This window comes from Aphelocoma coerulescens, chromosome 3 (assembly GCF_041296385.1).
Source record: "Aphelocoma coerulescens isolate FSJ_1873_10779 chromosome 3, UR_Acoe_1.0, whole genome shotgun sequence".
NCBI lineage: Eukaryota > Metazoa > Chordata > Aves > Passeriformes > Corvidae > Aphelocoma > Aphelocoma coerulescens.
The window spans coordinates 106,745,819-106,768,430 of NC_091016.1; the positions used below are offsets into that span (position 1 = coordinate 106,745,819).

At 36.9% G+C, this 22,612-nt stretch overlaps 1 protein-coding gene across 1 annotated transcript in view; it reads right to left on the minus strand.

Annotated features, from left to right (window-relative positions):
- The window catches only part of MYT1L (myelin transcription factor 1 like), a 179,023-nt gene that overhangs the window by 50,957 nt on the left and 105,454 nt on the right, over positions 1 to 22,612 (minus strand). Inside the window, exons 8-14 of the mRNA XM_069011517.1 lie at positions 20,619 to 20,709; positions 18,225 to 18,332; positions 14,828 to 15,039; positions 8,744 to 8,991; positions 6,227 to 6,463; positions 4,436 to 4,557; positions 3,441 to 3,509 (exon numbers count right to left, since the gene is read on the minus strand). Of these exons, the coding sequence (XP_068867618.1) occupies positions 3,441 to 3,509; positions 4,436 to 4,557; positions 6,227 to 6,463; positions 8,744 to 8,991; positions 14,828 to 15,039; positions 18,225 to 18,332; positions 20,619 to 20,709 (1,087 nt within the window). The remainder of the gene's footprint in view (positions 1 to 3,440; positions 3,510 to 4,435; positions 4,558 to 6,226; positions 6,464 to 8,743; positions 8,992 to 14,827; positions 15,040 to 18,224; positions 18,333 to 20,618; positions 20,710 to 22,612) is intronic.

Consider the following 22,612-nt stretch of genomic DNA (forward strand, 5'->3'; position numbering starts at 1 on the left):
TTGAAGTGTCTGCTAGTCCATATTTTAGTTGGGACACAAAAAAAATCAGTGCGTTAGCGAAATTCCAGTTAGGAAGCTGCATTATACATTACTTGTATGTGTTGTAAAATACACTCAAAGAAATCATGTATTAGTAAAATGTGATATAAAGGCTTTACCAGCACATGTATGGTATTTGATACATGGCAAAGACATGAAAGTATTAAATCCTTCCAAACTATGCAGTCCAGAAATATGATTCCTATGCTGCACTATCAATTCTTCTACTACACTATCAGTTGTTCCCTGTACTCTATACATTAAACAAGTATTTGCCAAGAATTTTACAAATGTTGAAATCTTTATGGAAGAATGGAAAAAACTACATTGAAAATCTGAAAAAGGAATTAAAGATGAAGAAGAGATGAGAACAGTACAGATTGGTAGGGATAGGACAGAAGGGATCTCAGCTTGGGTTACAGGTAAAAAATGTGTAAACATTTCCCTCTACAGCCTGGGGCAGGAGCCCAAGTTACTGATTCTCACTACTCTTTTGATGTCAGCAAATACGTGTGAAACACCCCAGCAATGTTCCTCATCTCCTCCTGGTGCCAGTCCATGCAGATCACTAAACTTTCTACTGCTGATGGCTGTGACACCAACCCAGGCTATAGAGCAGATACCAAAATTTTCCATGGTGGCTGGTGTCCTGACAGAGGGCCAGTAGTATCCCATATTATGGAATTTCTGCTTCTTTTCAGCTTGCTCATTTTAGAAACAAGGAAATTATACTCCCAGACCTCACACATAGAAATATAACATATGTAAATGAAGTACTTCACAGATCAAAAATTTCAAAATCAAATTCTCTTTTGTAGCTTTGGTTTAGCTGCTTTGTGCAAGCACATTACATTTAACATGATCACATCTTCTTCCATCTTAAGCAGAGAATAAGAGCATAAATGAGAGCTGTATAAAGGATGCTGCCATCCGTAGGACTCCTACTTCCCTGCTTTCAAATACATGTGAGAAATGCTAAGATGCTTTATTTCTGTCTCTGTACCAGCTTCACAGGATGTAGAGACAGAGGACAATAAAAATATAAATGTGATGGAGGCAGGAGATGGGCTGATCAGACAAGGGAGCTTGAGACAGGGAACAGTGTAGAAAAAATGATGAAGAAAAACAGGACAGAGTAAATGGGCCAAGTGGAAGCTGAGACTGATTAGAGTTTTGGGATAGGAGAAAGGACAGTGTGGCTGCTCTGGAACTGGACTCTCCTGCTTTTTCTGCAGAGTTCATCCCTTTTCACAAAGGGTCAATTACATTACATAGATCTGCTGAATTCCCACAATTCCAAGCAAATTCAAGGGTTTGAACCTATACAGTTCTCTACAATGTGAAGAACTGACAAATTGAGTCCTAAAAGTATCCAACTGAGCAATCAAAATTATATACCTAATTTTTCTGGTTTAAAATAGGGACAATGCCAACCCTAACTTACTTCAGAGTATAACTGCAGATGAAAATAAACTAATAAACTAACTAATTTATAACTAAATTAATTAGGAAACACTTGGATGTGATGATAGTGACAAACATGTGAGTGAATTAGTAGTTATATCTTCAGAGGGCAGTTTGAGAAAACTGTAGTGAACAACAGACAGGCCCTCACATGAGATAATAAAGGAAAAGAGAAGAAATTAATTAGTTGCTTATGCAGTGATTACTATCTGTCCTGTGCAATGATTTACTTTGTATCCTGTGGAAAAATAGATGATCAGAAAATGAAAATTTAATTTTGCTACATAGTGCAAATACAAAAGAGAACTGAGTTAAGTAAGCCTGCTTAAAATTCTGTTATTTTGAAACTAAACAGAGTTTTATGTGTTCAATAGGTATAATGATAACTGCTAAATTAATAATTTATGCTAAAAAATGACAAATAATAGATTTTAAACCTAAAAATATAACTTTAACTTAATCTTATTCTTTTTGCTTGGGCAAAACTTGAAATAAGTAGAGAGAGTGGCATAACATAGAATTGGGATCTCAAGTTTAAGTGTTTTGGGATTCTTTTCTTCCTGGTCTCTACCAGGCAGCCTTGACTGCAGATGTTTGAGAAGAGCAGAAGAGATGGGGTAATTCAGAAACACCTTCTTAAGATAAGTAGAAACATTATAAATGGCTAAAGCAGCAAATATGTGCTTAAAATATTCATGCTGCCTCAAGAGTCTTGACTGTGTTTTGCTTATGCATTTACATTTCCTCAAACTTCTACCCTTTCACCCATCCCAACCCAAAATCCACATCTAAATCTGGGTTTCTCTGGGTTGCGCATGTCTTTCTCTGGTTATACTTAAAATGTTTTCCTTGATCTCATTTACATCCCCTTTTGCATATCCCATATTCTTCTGGCAGCATATACCAGCATGACCTAAAATAATAGTTTCAAAACATTATTTTTGACTTTGTGGGAAATCAGCTGTAAATTTTATATGTATTGTTTACATCTAGCAATTAGATTAGGTAAAACTAGAGAGCAATCTTACTCCAGCAGTTTTCTCATGCTTGCTTTCTTATTTTTCGCATGGTTTACATCAAGAGTCGGTTGGTTTTTTTTAAATCAGTGTATGTTCTGAACTCAAGAAATGTATTGTAAAGACAGAGTACTGCTAAGCAGTATGGCAGCATAAGGTATCCATTCATACTTTCCTACCGAATTTTCCTCACTTCTTCTGAACATCTTTCCATGTTAACCAAATTACCAACTTGGGAGTACCACCCTGTCACAGCACTAATAAATGCTATAGTTCTTCCACACAGAGAGTTGAAGTAGAGCATATGTGCAGGAAGACAGAGCAAAGCTAAGTCTCATGATTCTCTAATGTTCATTGTTCACAACTGTTATTCCAAAGAACTGAAAGGAATTGTAAAGAACTCATTTTAAGCAGGGGATAACCAAGTAAACATTAAAAAACATAGTCACATGAGCAAATGTATTAGGCTGGTAGCAATGAAACGAACCTGAGGAAAATTATGCAAGCATTTGGGAAAAACAAATTGTTTTCCCTCCAACTATGTCTGAGAAACTGCAGCGCTTTACTGCTTGTGTAATCAGAAGTGTGTCATCAGTCTAACTGTATGGGAATTTTCTGTTCTAACTAGTAAACTCAAAGTTTGAAAAAAAATTGAATAGGAATTCAAGCATTAAGGTGAAATTCCAGAAGTTCTGTCTTTTGTCCATCCCTATCACCTAAAGGATACACAAAAGGACATGCTAGGTCAACAGACTTATGTACAGAGCCCCTTGTATGGAATTTCTAGAGACATCAATGCATGTTCCAAGCAGGATCAGCCCCTTCTACAGCAGTTCCCCAGACATCATTTCTGACACAACTATACACAGTTTGTGGTCAAATAAATATTTATAAAGAAAGTATTTGTTCTTTATATCTTACTTGAGTTCCTGTGAGCTTGTGGCCAGCATACTCCGAATGCTTTTGTCAGCCAAGGGACAGCCAGATAAACTGTAAGACATGGCAGGACATACAAGTATGTTAATCTTCTCATTAACTGAATGCTCCCAAACAAACACAACATAAAAATTAAAAAGTAAAAGTTTGTAATGCAGAAAAGCGATGGGGCAAGTGCTGTAATATTGAATTCTGTAATATAGTTAACCCTCTGAATATATTTAGTTATCAACATTACTTCCAAAATTACATACTGCAAATGTTCTTGTTTGTTTGTTTGTTTCTCTATGAACTAGAAAAATATAACAAAAAATGTTGGAGATTCCTGGGTTAACTACTTAAATGCTTAAGGAATACTTTGGAAATTTTAGTAATCTATTTAAAAATAAAAGACGTTTATACAACACACAAATTAGCATGCTTTTAAGATCAACATATATTACTCAAAGGGTTAACACATAGTTCAACGTTTTACTTTGACAGCATTGTTGAGGTAAGCTGAAAACAATAAATTGAAAAGACAGAATCCACCATGAAAAAAATGAAGTCACACCTTCTATGTGAGGCGTAATTACCAGTCACATGACCACTCCCATCACACCCTGGTGTTGGACATCTGCCACCAAACAAAAACAAAAACAGCCAAAATAGTAAGTATGTTTAAAAAAAAAAACTTTTAAAAGTTTCATTGTTTCCAGTTTAGCTGCAATGACTGCAAGGGGTTTTAAGCATCCTAATCGAAAAGCTGCAAAATGAACAGGTTTAAATGAAAATGGCGTCTCAATACAATATAGCATCATTAAGAACAAGCAAATACACGTTAGCTTATCACTTTACTTAACTGGCAGTTTGAAACATTTATATGCTGCACATGTTGCATGCTCATACTGCAAGGCGTATATGTATTCGTTGGTTTAAAAAAAGACAAAGAGAGAAAAAGTTAAAAGGAGATAAATAATTTCACCTCACATTATGCTTACGTTATTAAATCCTTTTTGCTCTCTTTGCATTGAGGGTATTTGGGTTTAGGACTTGGGATTGTAACTTCACCAGGATACCTTCTTTCTTCAAGTGCCTCTTGGAAAGGATCCAAATCTTCCGGCTACAGGCAAATATATACACATTAATTTCAGCTAGATAAGGTCACAACTTACATAAAATAATGCAAAGCAGAGTCATCAGATGGTATCTCCTTCTTATCCTATTCTGACAGAGAAAATTAATGGAATTATTTTATATTCTGTCATATACTAAACTTCTGAATAATATTTGAATATTTTGATGAAGACCTCACAATATGTGATATATATAGTTTATTTAACTAGAAAAAAAAAAAGGAAAAACTCCAGCTTTTTCTATAGCTGTCATATTATTTTTCTCTAAATAGGTCTTTTCACTAAAGTCACTGCACAACAGAGGAAAGGCAAAAAAGATGACTAAATACAGTATCCTATGCATCAAAAAGCCATCTTAAATAACATTTTTAAGGATTTAGAACAACTCAAAGATGAAAGAGAAGCATTTACACACAGAATCTCAGTCTGGGACAAATCTCAATGGATCTGTCTGGCAAAACAGAATGATATAATTTGTAATTAACTTTGGTGATGTTCAGAAATTCAAACCCATCTATTTCAGGAATGCAGTGGCTGAATGCAGGGATTCAGGGATTCCTGCAGATGGTGCTATAAACAACATAGTAGAAGTAGGGAGTTCTTTGAAAAAACATGCTGCTTTACCTCACATTTACTTGATAGTGACAGATTTCCTGACAACTTCAGTGAAATTAATAGCAAAACTGTATCACCAAAGCTAGAATGCATTCAGGATATCTAGTGAAAATGCCACTTCATTATATATTTCAAAGATACTGAGAACAGTTTTATGGTTTAATTAAAATTGGCAAGAGATGTGCTACACAAAAATGATTAGCCTAATTTTCTGCTATAAACCAAGAAAAATCAATCTCTAGGAGTCTTCAAACAGCTAAATTGAATTGAGCGCAGTATTTTAAGCCACAGAAGGGATAAAGGTTAAAACCTGACAGAAAAAAAGCAGTGGCATTGAACCTTGTCAGCAGACCTCTTCAGTGTCCTGTCTCCTCTGTTTTGAAAAGTAATATAAATTCACTAACATATTTAAAGGGTTTTGCTGTTGTCTTGGTATTAGGAGTAGAAAAGTAACACTGATTTCTTATATCCCTTCTTTGTATTCTTGAAAGAAAGTATTTCATTAATATAGGCCCTTACACACAGAGCTATCAAGAGCATATAAGTAATCTAGAAGATTAGTTGAAATAGTTGAAAGCTTACATTATACTCTGCTGCTTTGTTTCAATTGATTTCTAAGTAATACATGCTTTCAAATAGTCAGCACATCATTTATGGTTTTCAAATTCAGAAGAATATCTTGTCTTCAGAGCTGATTATCCCAGTATTGCATGGTTATGTCAACTTGCTTATACAGAGTAACATAATCTGGATATAGCAAAACATCTTTACTGCAGAAAATATTTGTTAACAAGATGACGCTGTTAGAAAACATGATTCACATTCATGGTTCAAATGTTGTCTTATGGAACTTAGTCACAGATCAGATGTGTGCCAGAATGATATAGTCTTAAAGATTAACCAGCAGAAAGTCCTTTTTGTAGAAAACCACCAGTTTTATCCCATACTAATTTTGCTTCCTATTTCCCTCCAAATTTCAGAAAATTAATGAATTACCAAAATTAGACTGCAACAAGAACTATATAGATGAAAAAGACATACATTAATCTCTTTGGAATCATCTTCATCTATCCTACTTGGCTTCATTTTAGTGTAGTCCACTGGCAAGTCCCAGCAGTCACCCTCGTTCAGTTGGTAACACCGGTTGTTCATCACAGCTTGTCGTTGTGGGGACATTGGCTCCAGTGGGGTCAAAATGGTACAGCAACCATCACGCTGCCTCTGCTTGTTCATGCTCAGATCCAACGTTCCATTTTCATCGACTTCCATATCAGGATTCTGTCAAAATAAGAAAAATATTGTTAATTCAACTTCACACTAGCAAACTGCTACCTCTTCTTCAATCTGATTGCCTAGCAGAATGATAAAATGCTTTTCCATTCCTGTATAGATTGTAAGCATTGAGCCCCCTCCTACACATAGCATGATGCTGTTACACAACATTAATGCTGTTAAAGTAGATTTCTTCCTGTATGGCTAATTTGATGTTTGGGGGAAAAGGGTCTTCAGTACCCCTTCTGCCACCCAGCACATGGGTGCAAAATCTGATATATAAAGGAGAAATCTCTAAAGGTATTTTCTTGCCATTGTCTTTATGTTCTTGATTTATTCTGTGACAGGTGAGGTAACCTGTGAGGTAACATCTGCATAATTCTCATTTTCAGTCCTGACATCTGTCTGGGTGATTAGAGAAATAAAAACCAGCTAACATCAAATAATCTTTGTTTCTTTCTTTCTTTAACATTAGCAGTCTATGCTTGAATACATAATGTCAGAAAATTAAATAGGGAGGTAGGGTACCAAAGGAAGTCCTTTTGGACACCATTTTTCAATGAGGAAATGCATTCAAGTTTCACAGCTCCTTTCCTGCAGATGAACACACATTAACAATTCATGTATCTATCTTGATAATAATTTGTGCCAATTTCTGTGACAACTGGTACTGTGAAAAACAGGACAAGTATGGGCTCTTTTTCTTTTGCAGAAACAAACAAGTGTTGTCTATGATAATTAGGTGAGGAGAAATAAAATATCTTAAAATGAACACAAAATTAAAAAACAAAGGACAGATAAGATAAAAATGCCCATAGAGAATCCGTCATCGTTCTAAAAATGAAGTGTTCCATGAGAAATTTGGTTTCAAAACTAATGTGAATCTGACCGACTCCTCCTATGTCTGGTGACTTTTTCCTCTTGAGTAACAACAGAGCTGCAGGAAAGCACTGTGAATGCAAATTTCTCTTTTTGAATTACTGCCTTTTGTCAGAGATTATATCTAATTGCTGCTATCCTGCTAATTTAATTTAGAAAGTACTTGTTTATCTCCTCAGACTCATTCCTTCAGTCACAATATAGAGCAACACATAGGAAAGAGGCCGTTTCTGGCTTAGACACTGAAGATTTTTAGCATTGTATTCCAACTTCTCCCATCATACTGAAGAGAGAACAACTGCATTTATTTACATGCCAGAAAGAGATTTTCCTCTTGAACAATATTAAATAAATTAATATAAAAAGCAGCATTTGAAAACAAAGTCAATTCTGGCTTAGATCATGATTATTACTAATGCCTACTACTACAGGTTTATTTTGTTATGGTCATAACAAAAGGGGGTTTGCAAAATAAGGGAAAGCAAACCTTTGTCTATACTAGAAGAACATAACATGTCTGCCAGCTCAAAATCTCTCTACAAGCACAATAAAAATGTTTCCACTGCACTTTATCTGTCTGCTCAGCCATCTAGTGGTCTCCTATAGGCAGCACTGTACTGCACTGTTTGCTTGTGCATGTTAAATACTCGTTTTTGAACAGCTATCAGAGCCAAAATTTTAAAGTTAAAAATGAAAAAAAAACCCTCCTAAATCTTTAATGGATGTTAATAGTGCACTGCTTTTTCTTAATACAGAAATCTTAATGACAAAAGCTTTTATTTGTATCTGTATGGTCATCTTATACTGTGGCTCTATAAACATACAGAAAAGTAGTGACCCTGCGAGATGGTTAAGCACATTTTAAGTCACCTGTACCAGAGGATTTGTTCATTTCAAATGTGCTATGCACTGACTTAAGAACTGTGGTATCACAGACAGGCAAGAAATTGTAACATACAGTAGCACAGATTTCTTTGCACAAGTTTAGGTCCCACTCGTGACTTTTAAATGAAAATGCAGAGTTAAATCTTAATCTTTTCGCAAAATGTATGAACCAGACTGTATTTTGCAAAAAAAAACCCACAACCCAAACAGTAGTGCAATTAATAGGACTTGAGCAATCCAAACATCTTTTATAATTATAGTAAGAAACAAATTTAAAAAAGAAGGAGTACATGGTATCTGTATCGTTAGTTTATAAACCCATCATGATTTCCTGTGATACTTGTGAGCAATTTGTATCTTTCTTTTTTTTTTCCTCCCTGTTTTAGCAGAGCTGCCAGATAATGTTAATTTTGAAGGAAAAGAAAAAGGCAAGATGTACTACAGCTTTTCTCTCAATCAGGGCCAAAGAGCAAGTACAGTTAAGAGAAATCTTCATCAGCAAACAGATTTACTAATTTTTACCCTTGCACAGAGATCCTGAGGCTTAGTGGAGAGGTTCTGAGGCATCTCCCTGCAGCGGGTTGAGAGATTCAGAATAGCAGTAGCAGCCATGTGTGCTGCCTCCATGTCATGAGTATAGTCAAAGCTGCTCTTGCTGCAGGTACTGCTGGCACTGCTGCCTCCACCACAACTCATATTGCTGCTGCTGCTAGGGGCATAACTGCTTGTTGTGCTGCTGGTTGGACTTGAATTCTTACAGTAGCGTTTAGCTGTGGGAAGAAATATGACAAGGATGACTCAAAAGAAGGAGCATTCTGCATAAGTGAAGAGGAAAACAAACTGCTGGAGGTGAAATTTATAATGAGGAACAGTAACCAATGCCAAAAAAAAGGCCCGCAATAAGAATGATGGCTGTATTTCTTGATTTCTGTCTGTGAGTTTTATATGCTACATGTGTGAGTTTGTATGAAATAACCTCCTGTAAAAATCCGCATGACATGATCATGAATTGTTCTGACAAACAGGTTGGATTTATAAAACAATAAAAACACAGAAACACTGCTTTTACCCCACATATATAGTCAGACAGAAGGTACAACCTGCTCAGCTCATTCATTTTTATTAATGACGGGCAATGTAACACTATGGGGCCTTTTCCTATTTACATGAGGAACTGTTAGTTTAAGGCCTAGAACTCCCCAGAGTTACTGGAGATCAAACCTGCTGCAAGGCTGATGAGCTTGACCTCTGGGCTGCAGGACCACCCATATGTCCTCAAACACCCCATGCTTCCTAAAAGCTTTATTTCCTCCTACACCCCAGGCAAATATTATGGCACTGAACATCCCAAAGACAGGGGCACTACAGGAGGAAAAAGGTGGTTGTCACGTGTGAGTTTTACCATAACTTGCACAAGGGCAGAAGCAATGGCTGTTTAAATGGCAACAGGTACAAGTGAAATGTTCCCCCCACTTCAAAAAACCTGAGCACCTGCAATTCTTCATAAAACCTGTAAGGACCAAAGACACCTCCCTGCTCCACTGCAGGCAGCGATGCCCAGCTGTGCTCTGACCGACACAAGCCACAGGTGGTCACAGAAGAGCCAAGGCACTGACAGTGCTCACGTCCAGCCTGTCTAAACACAAAGCAGCACTGTTGCTGCTTTTAAGTGATGCTTCTTGCAGCAAAAGATATTATAGCAATAAGGGAAAGCAGCCCTATTAGCCCACTTATTTCTTCAACCCTTTTCCCAGATGAGCTGTTTTAAAAGTGTTTATAAAAAATGCAAGAAAGTGTGAGCCCATCTCCAAAATCTGAAAGTTTATGTATTTTCAGAAAAAAATAAAAGTCAAGGTCAGAGGATACATCCATGCATATTACAGCAACTACTTCCCCTTAAGATGGAAATGTATACTGCAGAGACCGTACCTTACAGCACAGTGTAACAATAACCAACTAGCATGCTGATTAGAGAGCTATACAAAAAAGGTCAGGCCCTAGACAGAGCTCTTCCGTGATGGGCTCCATTTAAATGCCAGACTCTTCAGTTGTATTTGTCTGAACAGTCATACATATAATAATCTGCTCCCATGAGCACAGCCCATTTGTGAACCACGGGCTGCTTTGGTAGGCAAGCAGGGTTCAAAAGAAGAATCTGAAAGCAAAATGTCTCTGCTACAGCTTATGTCATCCTCCTTTCTCTAAAAAACTGAAAAAAAATCATGGCGTTATTTTCACTGCAAAGGAAATAGTGTTTCGCTTAAATCATAACAGATGGAGTTTTCTCAGGAAAGCCACATAATGCACAGGGTGTGATTTTTTTTTAAGTGAAGTGAATGCTAAACATTCATCACATTTTTTTTGTTTTGAACACATAGTAGCACTATACTAGCAGGGTATCCACTAATAATAAATTTGTGAACTGTTCCTCAAGAGTTTCATTATTAATATAGTAGTCAGTGGTGGTCATTAAAAATTCAGTATTTATCCATTGTTACTTTGTTACAGTATCCAAGACACACAAGAATTTTTCTATACTTAAGGAAGCAAATAATTGAATAATTCAGTTTCTACTGTGTTAACACAGCAAGCACCCTGTACCACTGAACTAGACAAATTAGAAGTATCTTTCAAAAATCATAGGAACAAATAAGACTTTTGTCGTTTTCAAAAAATGTTAGCCTTGTTATAGCAGGTCACATTTAGACAGACATAAAAGACATATTACATGGGAAACGATATATATTTTTATATATATATATATATGAGAATGTGTGCTAAAGAGAGGGAGGGAAAGAGGCAGCTTTTATACATAGGACTAACCATCAGAAACTCATGCAGGCTCTGATATGGACTCCTCTGTGGCCTTGGTCAAACTACATTATCCCTTGAATTCATTTTCCCTATAAACAGAAAGTTGCTTCTAAAATTTAGTTGTGTTGTGATTCACTTGCAAACCACTTTGAAGATGTAAAGTGTTGTAAGCATGCTACACAATTATCAGCTTTCAGATTACCAGTAATTTAAGCAAAACTTACTTAGAGAGAAATGGCCATAGTTTACTGTAGCTGTACATTTGAAGATGAGTCACATAACCCAGACGACTGTTCATTTCACATTAGCTTTTCAGGAGAAACAAAGATCATCAATTTATATTGAATTAAATCAACCTGTTCACTAAAGAAGGGAAAGCTGCCTTGTTTCAATACCAGATAGTTCTGCTTGATACAATGCCCACCCCTGTGCCACCAGGTTTACAAAGCTCTGCAGTCCACCTATGCTTTGCAATCTGGAGTGAAACCAAATGTGGAGAACACCTTTCCCATTAAAAACAGACACAGGTCTAACCAGCTGCATACCCAAACTGGGCTTCCATCAGATATGCCTGGCGGCTGGTTACAAAGAACCTCTCAAAGTCTACAGGCTTCTCTTACTAATTAACAGTGGGGGAGTGGGAGAGATCCCAAACATGTGAAAGACCAAAGGAAGGTATTTGGAGTGGAATTCAGTTCTGCCCAGGGACCTTCATCCCCAATATTGTCTAAATACCAAATGTGTTGGTAAATTAATTACAGTTTCAACACTTTTTCTGACTTGCACAATAAAAGATTAATCTCACCTAATTTCAGATATCTGACCTTGTCATTATAGTCTTCCTATACAGGCAGTGGAAAAAAATAGGAACTTTCAGGCAATGATTCACCTGACCAGTTTTAAATAAGCACTTCAGGAAAAGATGAACTGAATCAGAGAAGCACCTATTCTTCTTAAATCTGAAAGGGGTGCCCAGTTCAGCTGTCAGTGCTGACATCATAAAACTCTAGATATGGTCAGATGAATCCCACTCATAACGTTTTCTCAGTATTTTGACAGAACAACTCAGGCCTATTGGTGGGATGACAATTCCTGTCATCACCTGAGCAACTGAAGGTATTGCTATCACCACTGCCTGCTGTGTCCAGCTTTTCTCATCTTTACTGCTGTATACCATAAGCCAAACATCCAATACACTGTGCAACTGGTTTCAAAGGAAGAACAAACCCAAAAATACAGAATTTCTCAAGAATTATTAGGCCATCCTACCCAACAATCCAAAGTATACATTTTCTGTTTGTTTTTTAGTAAACCATACTGGAAAAAAAAATCAAGGAAAGGAGCTATTTATGTTTGTATCACTCCCAACTGTACACTTACTGGAGATATAATCCCCTTCTCTGATGATGAAAATACAGTACTAGCTGACAATTAAAAAAGAATTGAGGTGTGAAGCTATTTATTTTTCATATCCTTAAGACTACTTCTCTCATATAATCAGAACTAAAGCACTGTTGACCTGCACATCCCCCCCAAAACCTTAGATGTACTTCTAGGTTTTTCAGGATGACTTTTCAGAACTGAATCTGCTTTTATATAAACATGCTTTGCTGACATACATAATAGGTGTGCTCTCTGGACCTCCATAATGTCTTCAGGAGCAATAATTACATTTTTTATATACAAATACAAATATAAAAATGCTGTGAAATTTTTTGAAGTGGCTCTTTCAAGTGAAGAGCCTCTTCCTGGAATCTCCTTCATATTCAGTTATTAACAATAGCTGTCAGCAAAATCCTTGTTCCACTGAAAGTCAGTGCCAAAATTTTTGAGCAATTTCAGTGTGTCCAGGATTTCACTTCATCATTCTAGGAATTCAACTGATTTTCTTGAGCCAATTTAAGCCAAATATGTTAAAGTACTTCTGAAATTTCAGAGAGATCCTAAAGGTTTCACGAAAACCACTAACAGGGAAAAGGAAAAGTCAAATCAGGCCCCACCTCTGGGACCATGTTGGCAGGTCCGTCTGGCCAAACAGCACACACACCACTTGGAAGAAGGAATAACGTACACTGCCTCCGGCAGAGCCAGGAGTATACAACAAAGCCACACAGTTTGCTTTGCTTGGCAACCAACCTGCTTCAGCTTTAATGGGCTCACATTGTTCTGAGGGCACAAGAGCCCCTTATACTTGCTATGCCAGCATGAATCACATGTATGCAGTGTCTCTCAGTCCCCTCTGGCTCACATTACTGAGCAGTGGAGCAACCTAGTCACAGTCTTATAGCCAAGAAAAATTCCTATTTATACCAAAGGAAGGTGAGTGTGCATAAAGACAGTGACCTGTATCAACATAGCCTTTTATTATTTAAGGACACTGTTAAACTTGTGCTTAATGTTACATGTATTTTCAAATTCTGGTGATTTGGGAAAGAAAGTGGAGTTTGTTATTATTTATTGAAAAAGGGGCCTTAAATGAGAAAAATACATATCAGTTGCTTATGCATCAGTAACGTGATCTGAAAATAATCTTTTTCACAGGAACCCCAGCCATATTACGATGCTTTCCTTTCTGCAAGAGTAGACAGAATACACATACAATATTTAATACCTAATTTACCTTATACTAATGTATACTCATTATCTTCCTAACCGCAGTTACAGTTAGTGCTTTTACTTTAATCCTGTTCAAGCCCTTATTCTGATACAGACAAATAAGATGAAGGTGTGAGGAAAAAAAAAAGCTCTTTTACTAAAAATAGGTTTCCTTTCACAACCCTTCTCATTTCTGCTATAGTGTAAGAACATGCCTGTTAATTCTATGAGAAAGGAAAATAACCAAAATATCAGACATAGGAAGGCAAGAGTTGTAGTAATTTTCTTTCTTCAATTAACTACTTTTAAATGTCAGTCTGTGTTCAGGCAACAGCATAAATTGTTCTGTATTGTATGTTTCTTTCTATTTTCTTAAACAAAAATCTGACACCTGCCTGAAATTTCTTATAGTAGTCACTGAGCAGTATCAAATATTTAAAGCACTAGCGTACAAAAAAAAAAAACAAACAGGTATGGTTTAGGTTTTTTTATATATATATATACATACACACATATATAATATATATGCATATATAAATGTATTGCTCTGAAAAATTCCCGACATCTACAAAAGCTACAATCCTTCTTTATCCTGCAGTTCATTTTTCTCCCCTAATAATAAGCCTCTTGCCTGACTGATCCCATCCATTGTCTTCTCCTGAACTGAAGCTAATTTCAGCTTTTTCCTAAGCATATAGTATGTTCGGTTTTCCAGAGAATTCAACCAGTGTCTTTATGGGGAAAAAATAAGCAGAAATGCCTCTTTAAGTATGTAGCAGTGATTTTGGAAGTGTAGTGAGACACGGGTTTTCTACTTCCATATCCCCACAAAGCAAGTATCTTTCTGGGTTACCTGAACTACTGTACGGAGGCAAGAATCCTAATGTGACCCTTGAGGCCAGGTCTCCCAGATAGTAACATAAGGATTATCTCTATTACTTAGCTTTTATTGCCATCTCAATACATCCCAGGAGCTCAATAGCTGGAGATGTCTTTTGCCAGTGCAACAATCCTGAAGCAAGCACCGTATAAAACAACACTTTTTTTAGAAGGCCTTTAAAATAACTTACATATGATAGCATTCCTCGTAATACTGTATGAACATGAAAACATGTCTTATTTGTAAGATGTTTACATATACAACAACATGATTAACTGCAAACTTGTCTCTCATGTATAAGAGTGTGCACCTCCTACCATCATATCCTTTGGGGGAAATATCCCTGGATTGCACCTTGGGAGCTATGGCTCTCTTGCCATAGGCATGGTTGTCATAACTGTTATATTCAAACGAAGTCTTAGAGTATTTCTCTAGTTCCTTGGCCAAGTTGGAGCGGGGTGTGGTGGTGGGGACATTGTTTCTGTAGCCATACTGAGGGATCTCCAATTGCTTAACAAAGCACATGGGCCTAGAAATTAAAGATATGTACAGTTTGTTAGATGCAGTTCAGTTTACTATGTCTGTGCATAATTTATAGTTCAGATTAGAAAATCTTAGTTATTTCTTGTACTCAAGAGACAGCAATTATTATTGCATTTCCTTAGTTTGGTTATTTTCAGCAGACAAACAATATATATTTCCTTGAACAAAGCCTAGACAAAATTAATTCTAATACCACTAAATGTATCCTGCAGCTAAAAGTATTTTAAAATTCTGTTTTAAAATACTTCAAGGTTTCCCTTTCCCCATGTAATTGCATTACACAGCAAACATTTTTTTTTCTTTTGGGAAGTGAATTAAAGAGGGGCAAGCGGACTGACAGAAGAAGTTTGGACAAATTCCTTTATATGTCAAAAAGAAAATATAGATCTGGAAGCTCCACCTAATTTATGGAGCTTCCTCTGAATTTCTTCCAAAAGAGTTGTATGCTGTTTTCCTCTGTGCTTTCAAAAGTAACTATTCCTGTTTCATCCTTCAATATACAAATCCATATTCATCTTGAGAAATACACAGAAGAGTCTTGGAAGCCCTGTTGATTCTCAGCTGCTGCCTTGCAGGTCCTGCTCATCCTTAAATGCAAGGTTCTGGCAGGAGCTGCAATTCCTGACAGAGATGCACACCTCAAGGAAGGTCCTGAGAATGAACACAAAATAAAACTGTTTTGGTTAAGTATCTCTTTCGTTTAGGATGAGGGCAGACAGTCAGAAGAAGTCCTGATTGATGTTATTCAGTCATTTGAGAAACTTGTGAAACCTCAGTGAAAGAATGCTGCAGTGAACTCCACTGTCACACCATCTTCTGCATGTGGACACAGAAGTCATCAGCTCAAAGCAGGCAAACAAAGGTCAGATCCTGCAAATCCTACCTCTATAAAAAAGTGTTACATGACTTGGTTGTAGGAAGCAACTGCTACACAACACTGCATGTCTACCTACAGCATTTAGCAGGAGCTGAGGATGATGAACAGCACATCTGAGGTGCTTCTGCTGGAATCAAGAATCATATAATCAAGTATTTTTTATTTTTATTCCTTTTATGTAATGCATTTATAAACAGAGGAAATGGAAGGAACTGTCACAGGAACATAAATTCAGTTAAGATCAGAAGTATCATCATGCTGACTGACAAAATGAAATGTGAAAAATAGTAAGAAATAAGTTTTGAATATTATATCACATTTTTCTGAATGTATTTATTTTCATAGAATTTAGTCAGGATATTTATGTAAAGATCACCCAACAAATCATATTAGTCATACTATTCCCTTTGATTTATGAATGCTCATTCCTTTAGACACTTCTTCCTCACAAAATGCAGTGGGCTTATTTATACAATGAGTTGATATGAATAATAGTTTGATCCTGTTTCAAGATGATCTACATTTAGCAAAAAACCTGCAATTCAGATCCTGAACATTTGATGCAAATCCAAAATTTCAGTGGAATAGAAGTCCTATGAATTTGATTTCTTTTTAAGTAATAACACTCAAATGCAGGTAGGATGGAAACTGGGATGAAGACAAATATTCAAGATTTACTCTTAAAATATCTCCGTCTGCCCATCAATTGCCTGCACACAAATATTATAAATAGTTGCCAAGTTCATCTTAAATACTTCAATGACTTAACGGTAAAAGGGAAGCAGGAAACAAGATGAAAGAACTATCTGAGTTGCCTATAAAACCTGAAACACAAGGCAGCTCACAAGCGAAGTTTAGATTGCAGAACAACTTCCTAGGGAGTTTGCCAGCAAACCGGATGCTGCTTTTGAGCAGTTGCCTTCTATGGCAACTGACTTCAGTGGATTCTCTGTAATGAGCAGTGGTAAAAGCCACGGCATTTTTGATCTTTTTCCATCAAGTGAGAAACTGTTTTACTCCCTCAAAGAGTGGAGGTTTTTTTATTAATGTGATTTGAAGAACTCTTCTCTAAGAAACCTCTCTGGGATGTTGTATGCCAAGCTGTGCAAACTGAATTAGGGGCAGTTAAGATAAAGCCCATCAAAAGCAATCTGCGGAAGGAAAGCAAAGTCAACTGGAATGACGAAAAATCTTCTGTAGATGTGAACCATGATTCTACATCTTCAGCTCCATGGAAATACTGGTTTTTGAAAAGACCATCAAGATTAGATGTACTTTTAAGAGAATATTCAAAGAATGGTGTTGATAATACAGTAGAAAACTTTTACGTAGCCCAATTGGTTCTTAAATCTAGAAGACAGCTAAAGACTAAGAAACCTATGGGGTAAGTAGGAAAGTCTGGAAACTAAAGCTGCAGCACTTCCCCCACGCTCTTTGAGGCAGCTGGGAGGGATGTACCTATCCCAGCCCACAGATAATGCAGTATCCACGGAGAAATTCTGCAGCTTTTGGGGCATCATCAGCATAAGGCTGGTAAAATCATGCAGAAGTTTGATTCCTTTACATGTATCCTTCACACTTCAGCTCCTCAGAAATAATATTTTTTCCACCCACATATCTCAGAAGAGGAGACAATAGCACAAAGCTGGATACAATTTTGGATAAATGTAGAATCCTATATGGATGAAGAAAAGGAGTATAAATGATAAAAAATTGGTTGAAGGTCCTTCCCATACAAAAATTTAGGACAATTTTTCTATCCTTCTGTCCTTCCTGGCAGAGAATGGGGGGAGCAGACACAAAGAACTAAACCTGATGTTATTTTGGAATCTAAGGTATACCTGGTACTTTTTCAAGTGTCCTGCCAAAAGGTGTACTACCAGTTTGGTAATGCACATAGGGCTTCTGGTTTAATTTAAACTGATATTTACTAGTAAAAGCCTGCTGAAAAAACCAAGACTTACCGGTAAATATTAGTTTATTCCCAAAAGATACCAACTTTTTTCACACTGTTCTTAGACTTTGCACTCCAGCAGTCATCTTTACACCAAACAATGCCTAAGACAAAAATGAGCTTTTCAGCTTTACATGTATTTGCCAAAATTACCAACCCTCCCCCATGAAAATTGAGTGGGAAAAATACACTGTGAGAATTGGATCCAGAAGCCCTAATTCTAACTCTTCTTTAAAGGAGATATATATGTATATACAACGTATATAAATATAAATTCTCAAATTAGGTGAATGTGTGATGAATTCTGCATAAGAATAAGTATTATAGTGATTTCTAATACCTTAAAACCCGATCTGATGCCTGGTTTGATTTTGACACATCACAGTTCTGATGCTTCTCTTGAGCTTTAGCCAGTTTCTCTGCTGCAGCAATAGGACATCCAGAGAGGCTGCAATTACAGAAAGGAAATTTAATTGTCTTGTCCTGCATAGTTTCACATTATAGCACTGATCCAATTACTCCTTCTCCTCCTTAGCCAGCATCAGGAAGAATCTGAAGGAAAAGGGTTTCCAAAAGTGTTTTGGTCACGTGTATTTTCTCTAGAATAGACTTCCTTTCTTCTGCTTTCAAAGTTGCATGGTAAATCTTACATCTGTTCTTCTCTCACAGTACATGAGTAGATTATTCATGGATGTCAGCCAGGGAACATACCAGTAGGAGAGGGGAATATAAACTGGAATCTACTGTGCAGCTCTGCTAGCAGACTTGTGACCTTTATGCATCTGCAAATGTTGCCAATGAAATGGCTCCTGAAGACAATTAAATGACAATACCATATAGACCAAATCTTGTGCTGCTTCACACCTCATTCAGCTCCATTAACTCCAATCTTTTTGCTAGGCATATAAATGAGTGCAAAATTTTGCCTTGGGTTGCTAAATCTACATGTCAACTGTTAGTGTTTGTTCATGAATTTCAGCCACTACACTTTCTAATAATAGATGATGCAAAATGAAAAGCATTTCTGCACTGGAAATTCAATTAAATTTGCAAATGCTGAACTATTATTGAAGTGGCAATAATAAGCCTGATTCTTACGGAAAAGATTTAGAACTGAGAAAAATAAATATATTGATGCCAGCAGATGGTGCTCTTAGTGAAGCTGTAAAACCCTGTGACCTGACAATGGAGGGGTTCCTTTCCTTGTCACAGTCTATTGAATGCTTATGTGACCGCAGCTCTCTGTGCTCTCCACAGGAAAAGAAATTAAAATGAAAGGCAAATCAGTGCATTCCCAGATGTTCCCTTCTTTACAGGAAATAAGTGGAAAAAAAAAAAAAAAAGAAAAAAAATGAAGTACAGAAAAATGCCCCAAAAGCTGCAGAAAGAGGTGAGCACAGACTGCAGAGCGCTCCCCCCCGCCACCTGCCCTCGCTGCCCTAGTTCTGCAGAGGGTGAGGGAGCTCTGTGCAGCTCTGGAGTCATGCCAGAGGGCAGCTGCACTCCACTGACATGCTCTTCCTCAGACACCTCAAATATTCTAGTGGATATTCAACCAGAAGTGAATGCTGCTTCAAGCAGCAGTAATTCCCATAAAGCCTTCTCAGAGGTTTTTGCTGCATCTACTGGCAGCATCACTGCAGAGAAGAAAGGGGTACCAGAGCTTATTGCAGACAGGCTGGTACTCACAAGAGTCTTCTGGGGGAAATGCAGCTGATATGAGGGGCTGTGGTAACCCAGAGCTTGATAACACTGAATGTCCAGTAACTGTAGTCCCTTAAGCCTTCATGCTACAATTAACAGTAAAAAGGAATTCAATACCAGGAACACTGCACAGTTCCTTTTACCCTCTTATCCACATTTTATGGATTTTTAAAATTGTAAAGAAATAGGCAAGATTTAATTACTGTTCTGTGGGAAAATTATGAAGTGTGGAACATTACAGTAACATTTTGAAAATTTGTTTGACAGAATTGAATTGGCAATAGCATCCTTTCCCTAAGAATCTATTACTAATCTTAGGAAACTATACAAAAGTTGCTTTTTGCCTTGATCTTTTTTTTTTTTTTTTTTTTTTACTGGAATACTTACTTCTAATAATTCTACCTTCTCATTTTTAAATTTAATGAGACATTTTCCTAATGTTTCTTAAACAGCAAAGATTCTCATTCAGTTTAGCTGAATAAGTATTTTGGGGTTGAGACTGTGGTCAGTAAGAAAGCTAACACCTGTGTACTTAAAATGCTGTTTCTCATGTATTAAAAAAGCCCAATATTTTTAGGATTACAGTAGATTTTTTCATGCACTATAAAATAATCTCTGAGGAGAGTGAAGTGTGAGAACAAGAACTGTGTCCTAGTCCTGATGATGTTGACAGACTCTTCTTTCTCCCTGCAACACACCCATGAGGAGTCATGGCACTTGTTTTGTATCACTGCTGTTCAGCAAATATCAAACAAACAAACAAAAAAGTCCACTCAAAGCTGAGAATGCTTAAAATGTCTTCTGTGGATCAATTCATCCATACTACAGCAAACGCACACTCGTTCCCCTCAGAAAATACATTAATAAATGTTACTCTTAAAAATGGATAAAGCACACAAAGCACCATCTGTCAATCTTCAGAACAAAACAACGACACACACTCACTCCCCCCCACCAATGGACTGCCAGAAGGGCTGCAGTTCGGAGGCACTGTTCCCTCTAGATTGGTGTCCAGCGACGGCATCCTTACCTTCGGTGGGAATTCCTGTTGCTATTTACGTGGCCCCGGCCTGTGCAGCCTGGTGTAGGACACTTAAGAACATTTTCATGCATGGCAAGAACTTGACAAGGAGAGTAAGAGAAAACAGCAGAGTATGAAAACAAGAAAAAAAAAATCAAATCCCAGTATATATGAAACCATTTTAAAACAAAGCAGGATTCATTAACAACCAGCATTCCTCAAAATACACGTGACACACATAGCCAATAAAGCCTGATGAGGGAAGTAAGTATTGTGACCCTATGCTCATTAACACAGGGCAACAGTGAAAGTTATGGAGGTTACAGAACCTATAAACAAATGCATCTCTGGTGCAACAGTGAAGCAGAAGACGCCCAACATCTTCTTCATACAAAACCACTGAGCAAAGATCAGCTCAACAGTAAAGGGTGAGCTGGCAACCATACAAAACAAAATTACGGACTAGAAAAATTCTTTCAGGAAACGTATGTATTCTTAACACATAGCTTTATAAACACAGTATCAAACTCATGAGCTGAAAATCTGCTCTCAAGTTATACTGGTAGAACACTCAATTATTTGAAACACACCTCAGTACAACCCTGAACAGAATTTAACCCTACCTATAAGGCAGCCTGATGGAGCTAGGGGCCAGTTCTGCTTGCTTCCACATAGATACATCATTCATATCTATATGGCGAGCAGAATGGATCCTTTAATTTTCACTTGTATTCTCTACAAATGTGATTTTTTTTTCAAAATACTAAGAACCAAAATTAAGCACTTAAAATTGAGGGATGGCAGAAAAAAAAATGTAAAAAAGAAATAAGTGGTACAAGCTTAAGCAAGTAAAGTGATTTACATCTGCAACTACTGCAAGCTGGATGGAAAACTTACTCCAAGGCTGCTCAGAGCAGTATCCCTCTAAATCATAAAGCTCATGCTATGAAGGGCCAAATTATCAAGAATTTTTTGGGAACACTGAAGAGTTTTTTATGACATGAGGCATATCTGAATCCATGTCTCAGAGCTGGATGGCAGTACATCATTCAATGGGAAATGGCCATCCAGCCCTTGTGAAGTTCTGATTTTCTCACACAAGAAGCTGTCTGGAAGCCTGTATTTAGTTCTCACTCAAAAAAAAAAAAAAAAAGATCTAATAAAATAAGTAGATACCTTAACTGAGTTAAGAACTGAATAAAAGCTGTTCAGAGACTTGAGAATTAAATCATATATACTCATTAGAAGATAACCATCATCATCATCACCCCATCATCAGTGTGATAAAATGTGTATAGATGCAAAAGCTTCACTCTGAAATTCCTAATATTCAAAGCTGTTCTTGAAACATGCTTCACAAGGCCAACATCACAGGAAAAAAAAAGATGAGCTCACCTTTGTCATTTTAGTAGGTACAAGAGCATGCAAACAGTTTAAAGCTATATTCTTCTTTGATTTACAAAGTCTTCTAAAGAGCTTTTTATTTACCATTTGAAAAATGATAGAACTTTGAGCAACTGAATAAATATTTGTGTTTCAGAAAATTACAGGGTCTTGGAAAGCAGAGAAATTACTTTATTTGTTCTACTGTATTCAGAGACCAACCAAACTACAGCAAAGTTTCCTAATGCACTTCCTCATCACTTTACTTCTGGAAGAAGCCACTGTGCCATGAAAGAGGAGACTTGTTATGTCTGCCACTCTTGCAGTGCTAATCTACTTCTGTTTTCCTGTCCATCAGAATCTACTTTCCTTTGGAAACTGGGGACCATTTTAGTTCTGACTGTCTTTGAAACATTTCCTTAAGGCTGTTGCAAATTCATCGACGTTAAGTCTGTAAGTGCTGATGGACAGTGAGGATTTTAGGTCCATATGGAATGGAATCTGTAACTCCATTTTAAAACTGGCGTGAAAGAGAATTGGATTTTAGCTAGACACTTCCTGATGAAAACCAGCATAGAGTAATTAGCTTCAGCAGAACTATGCTGATTTCACCAGCCAAG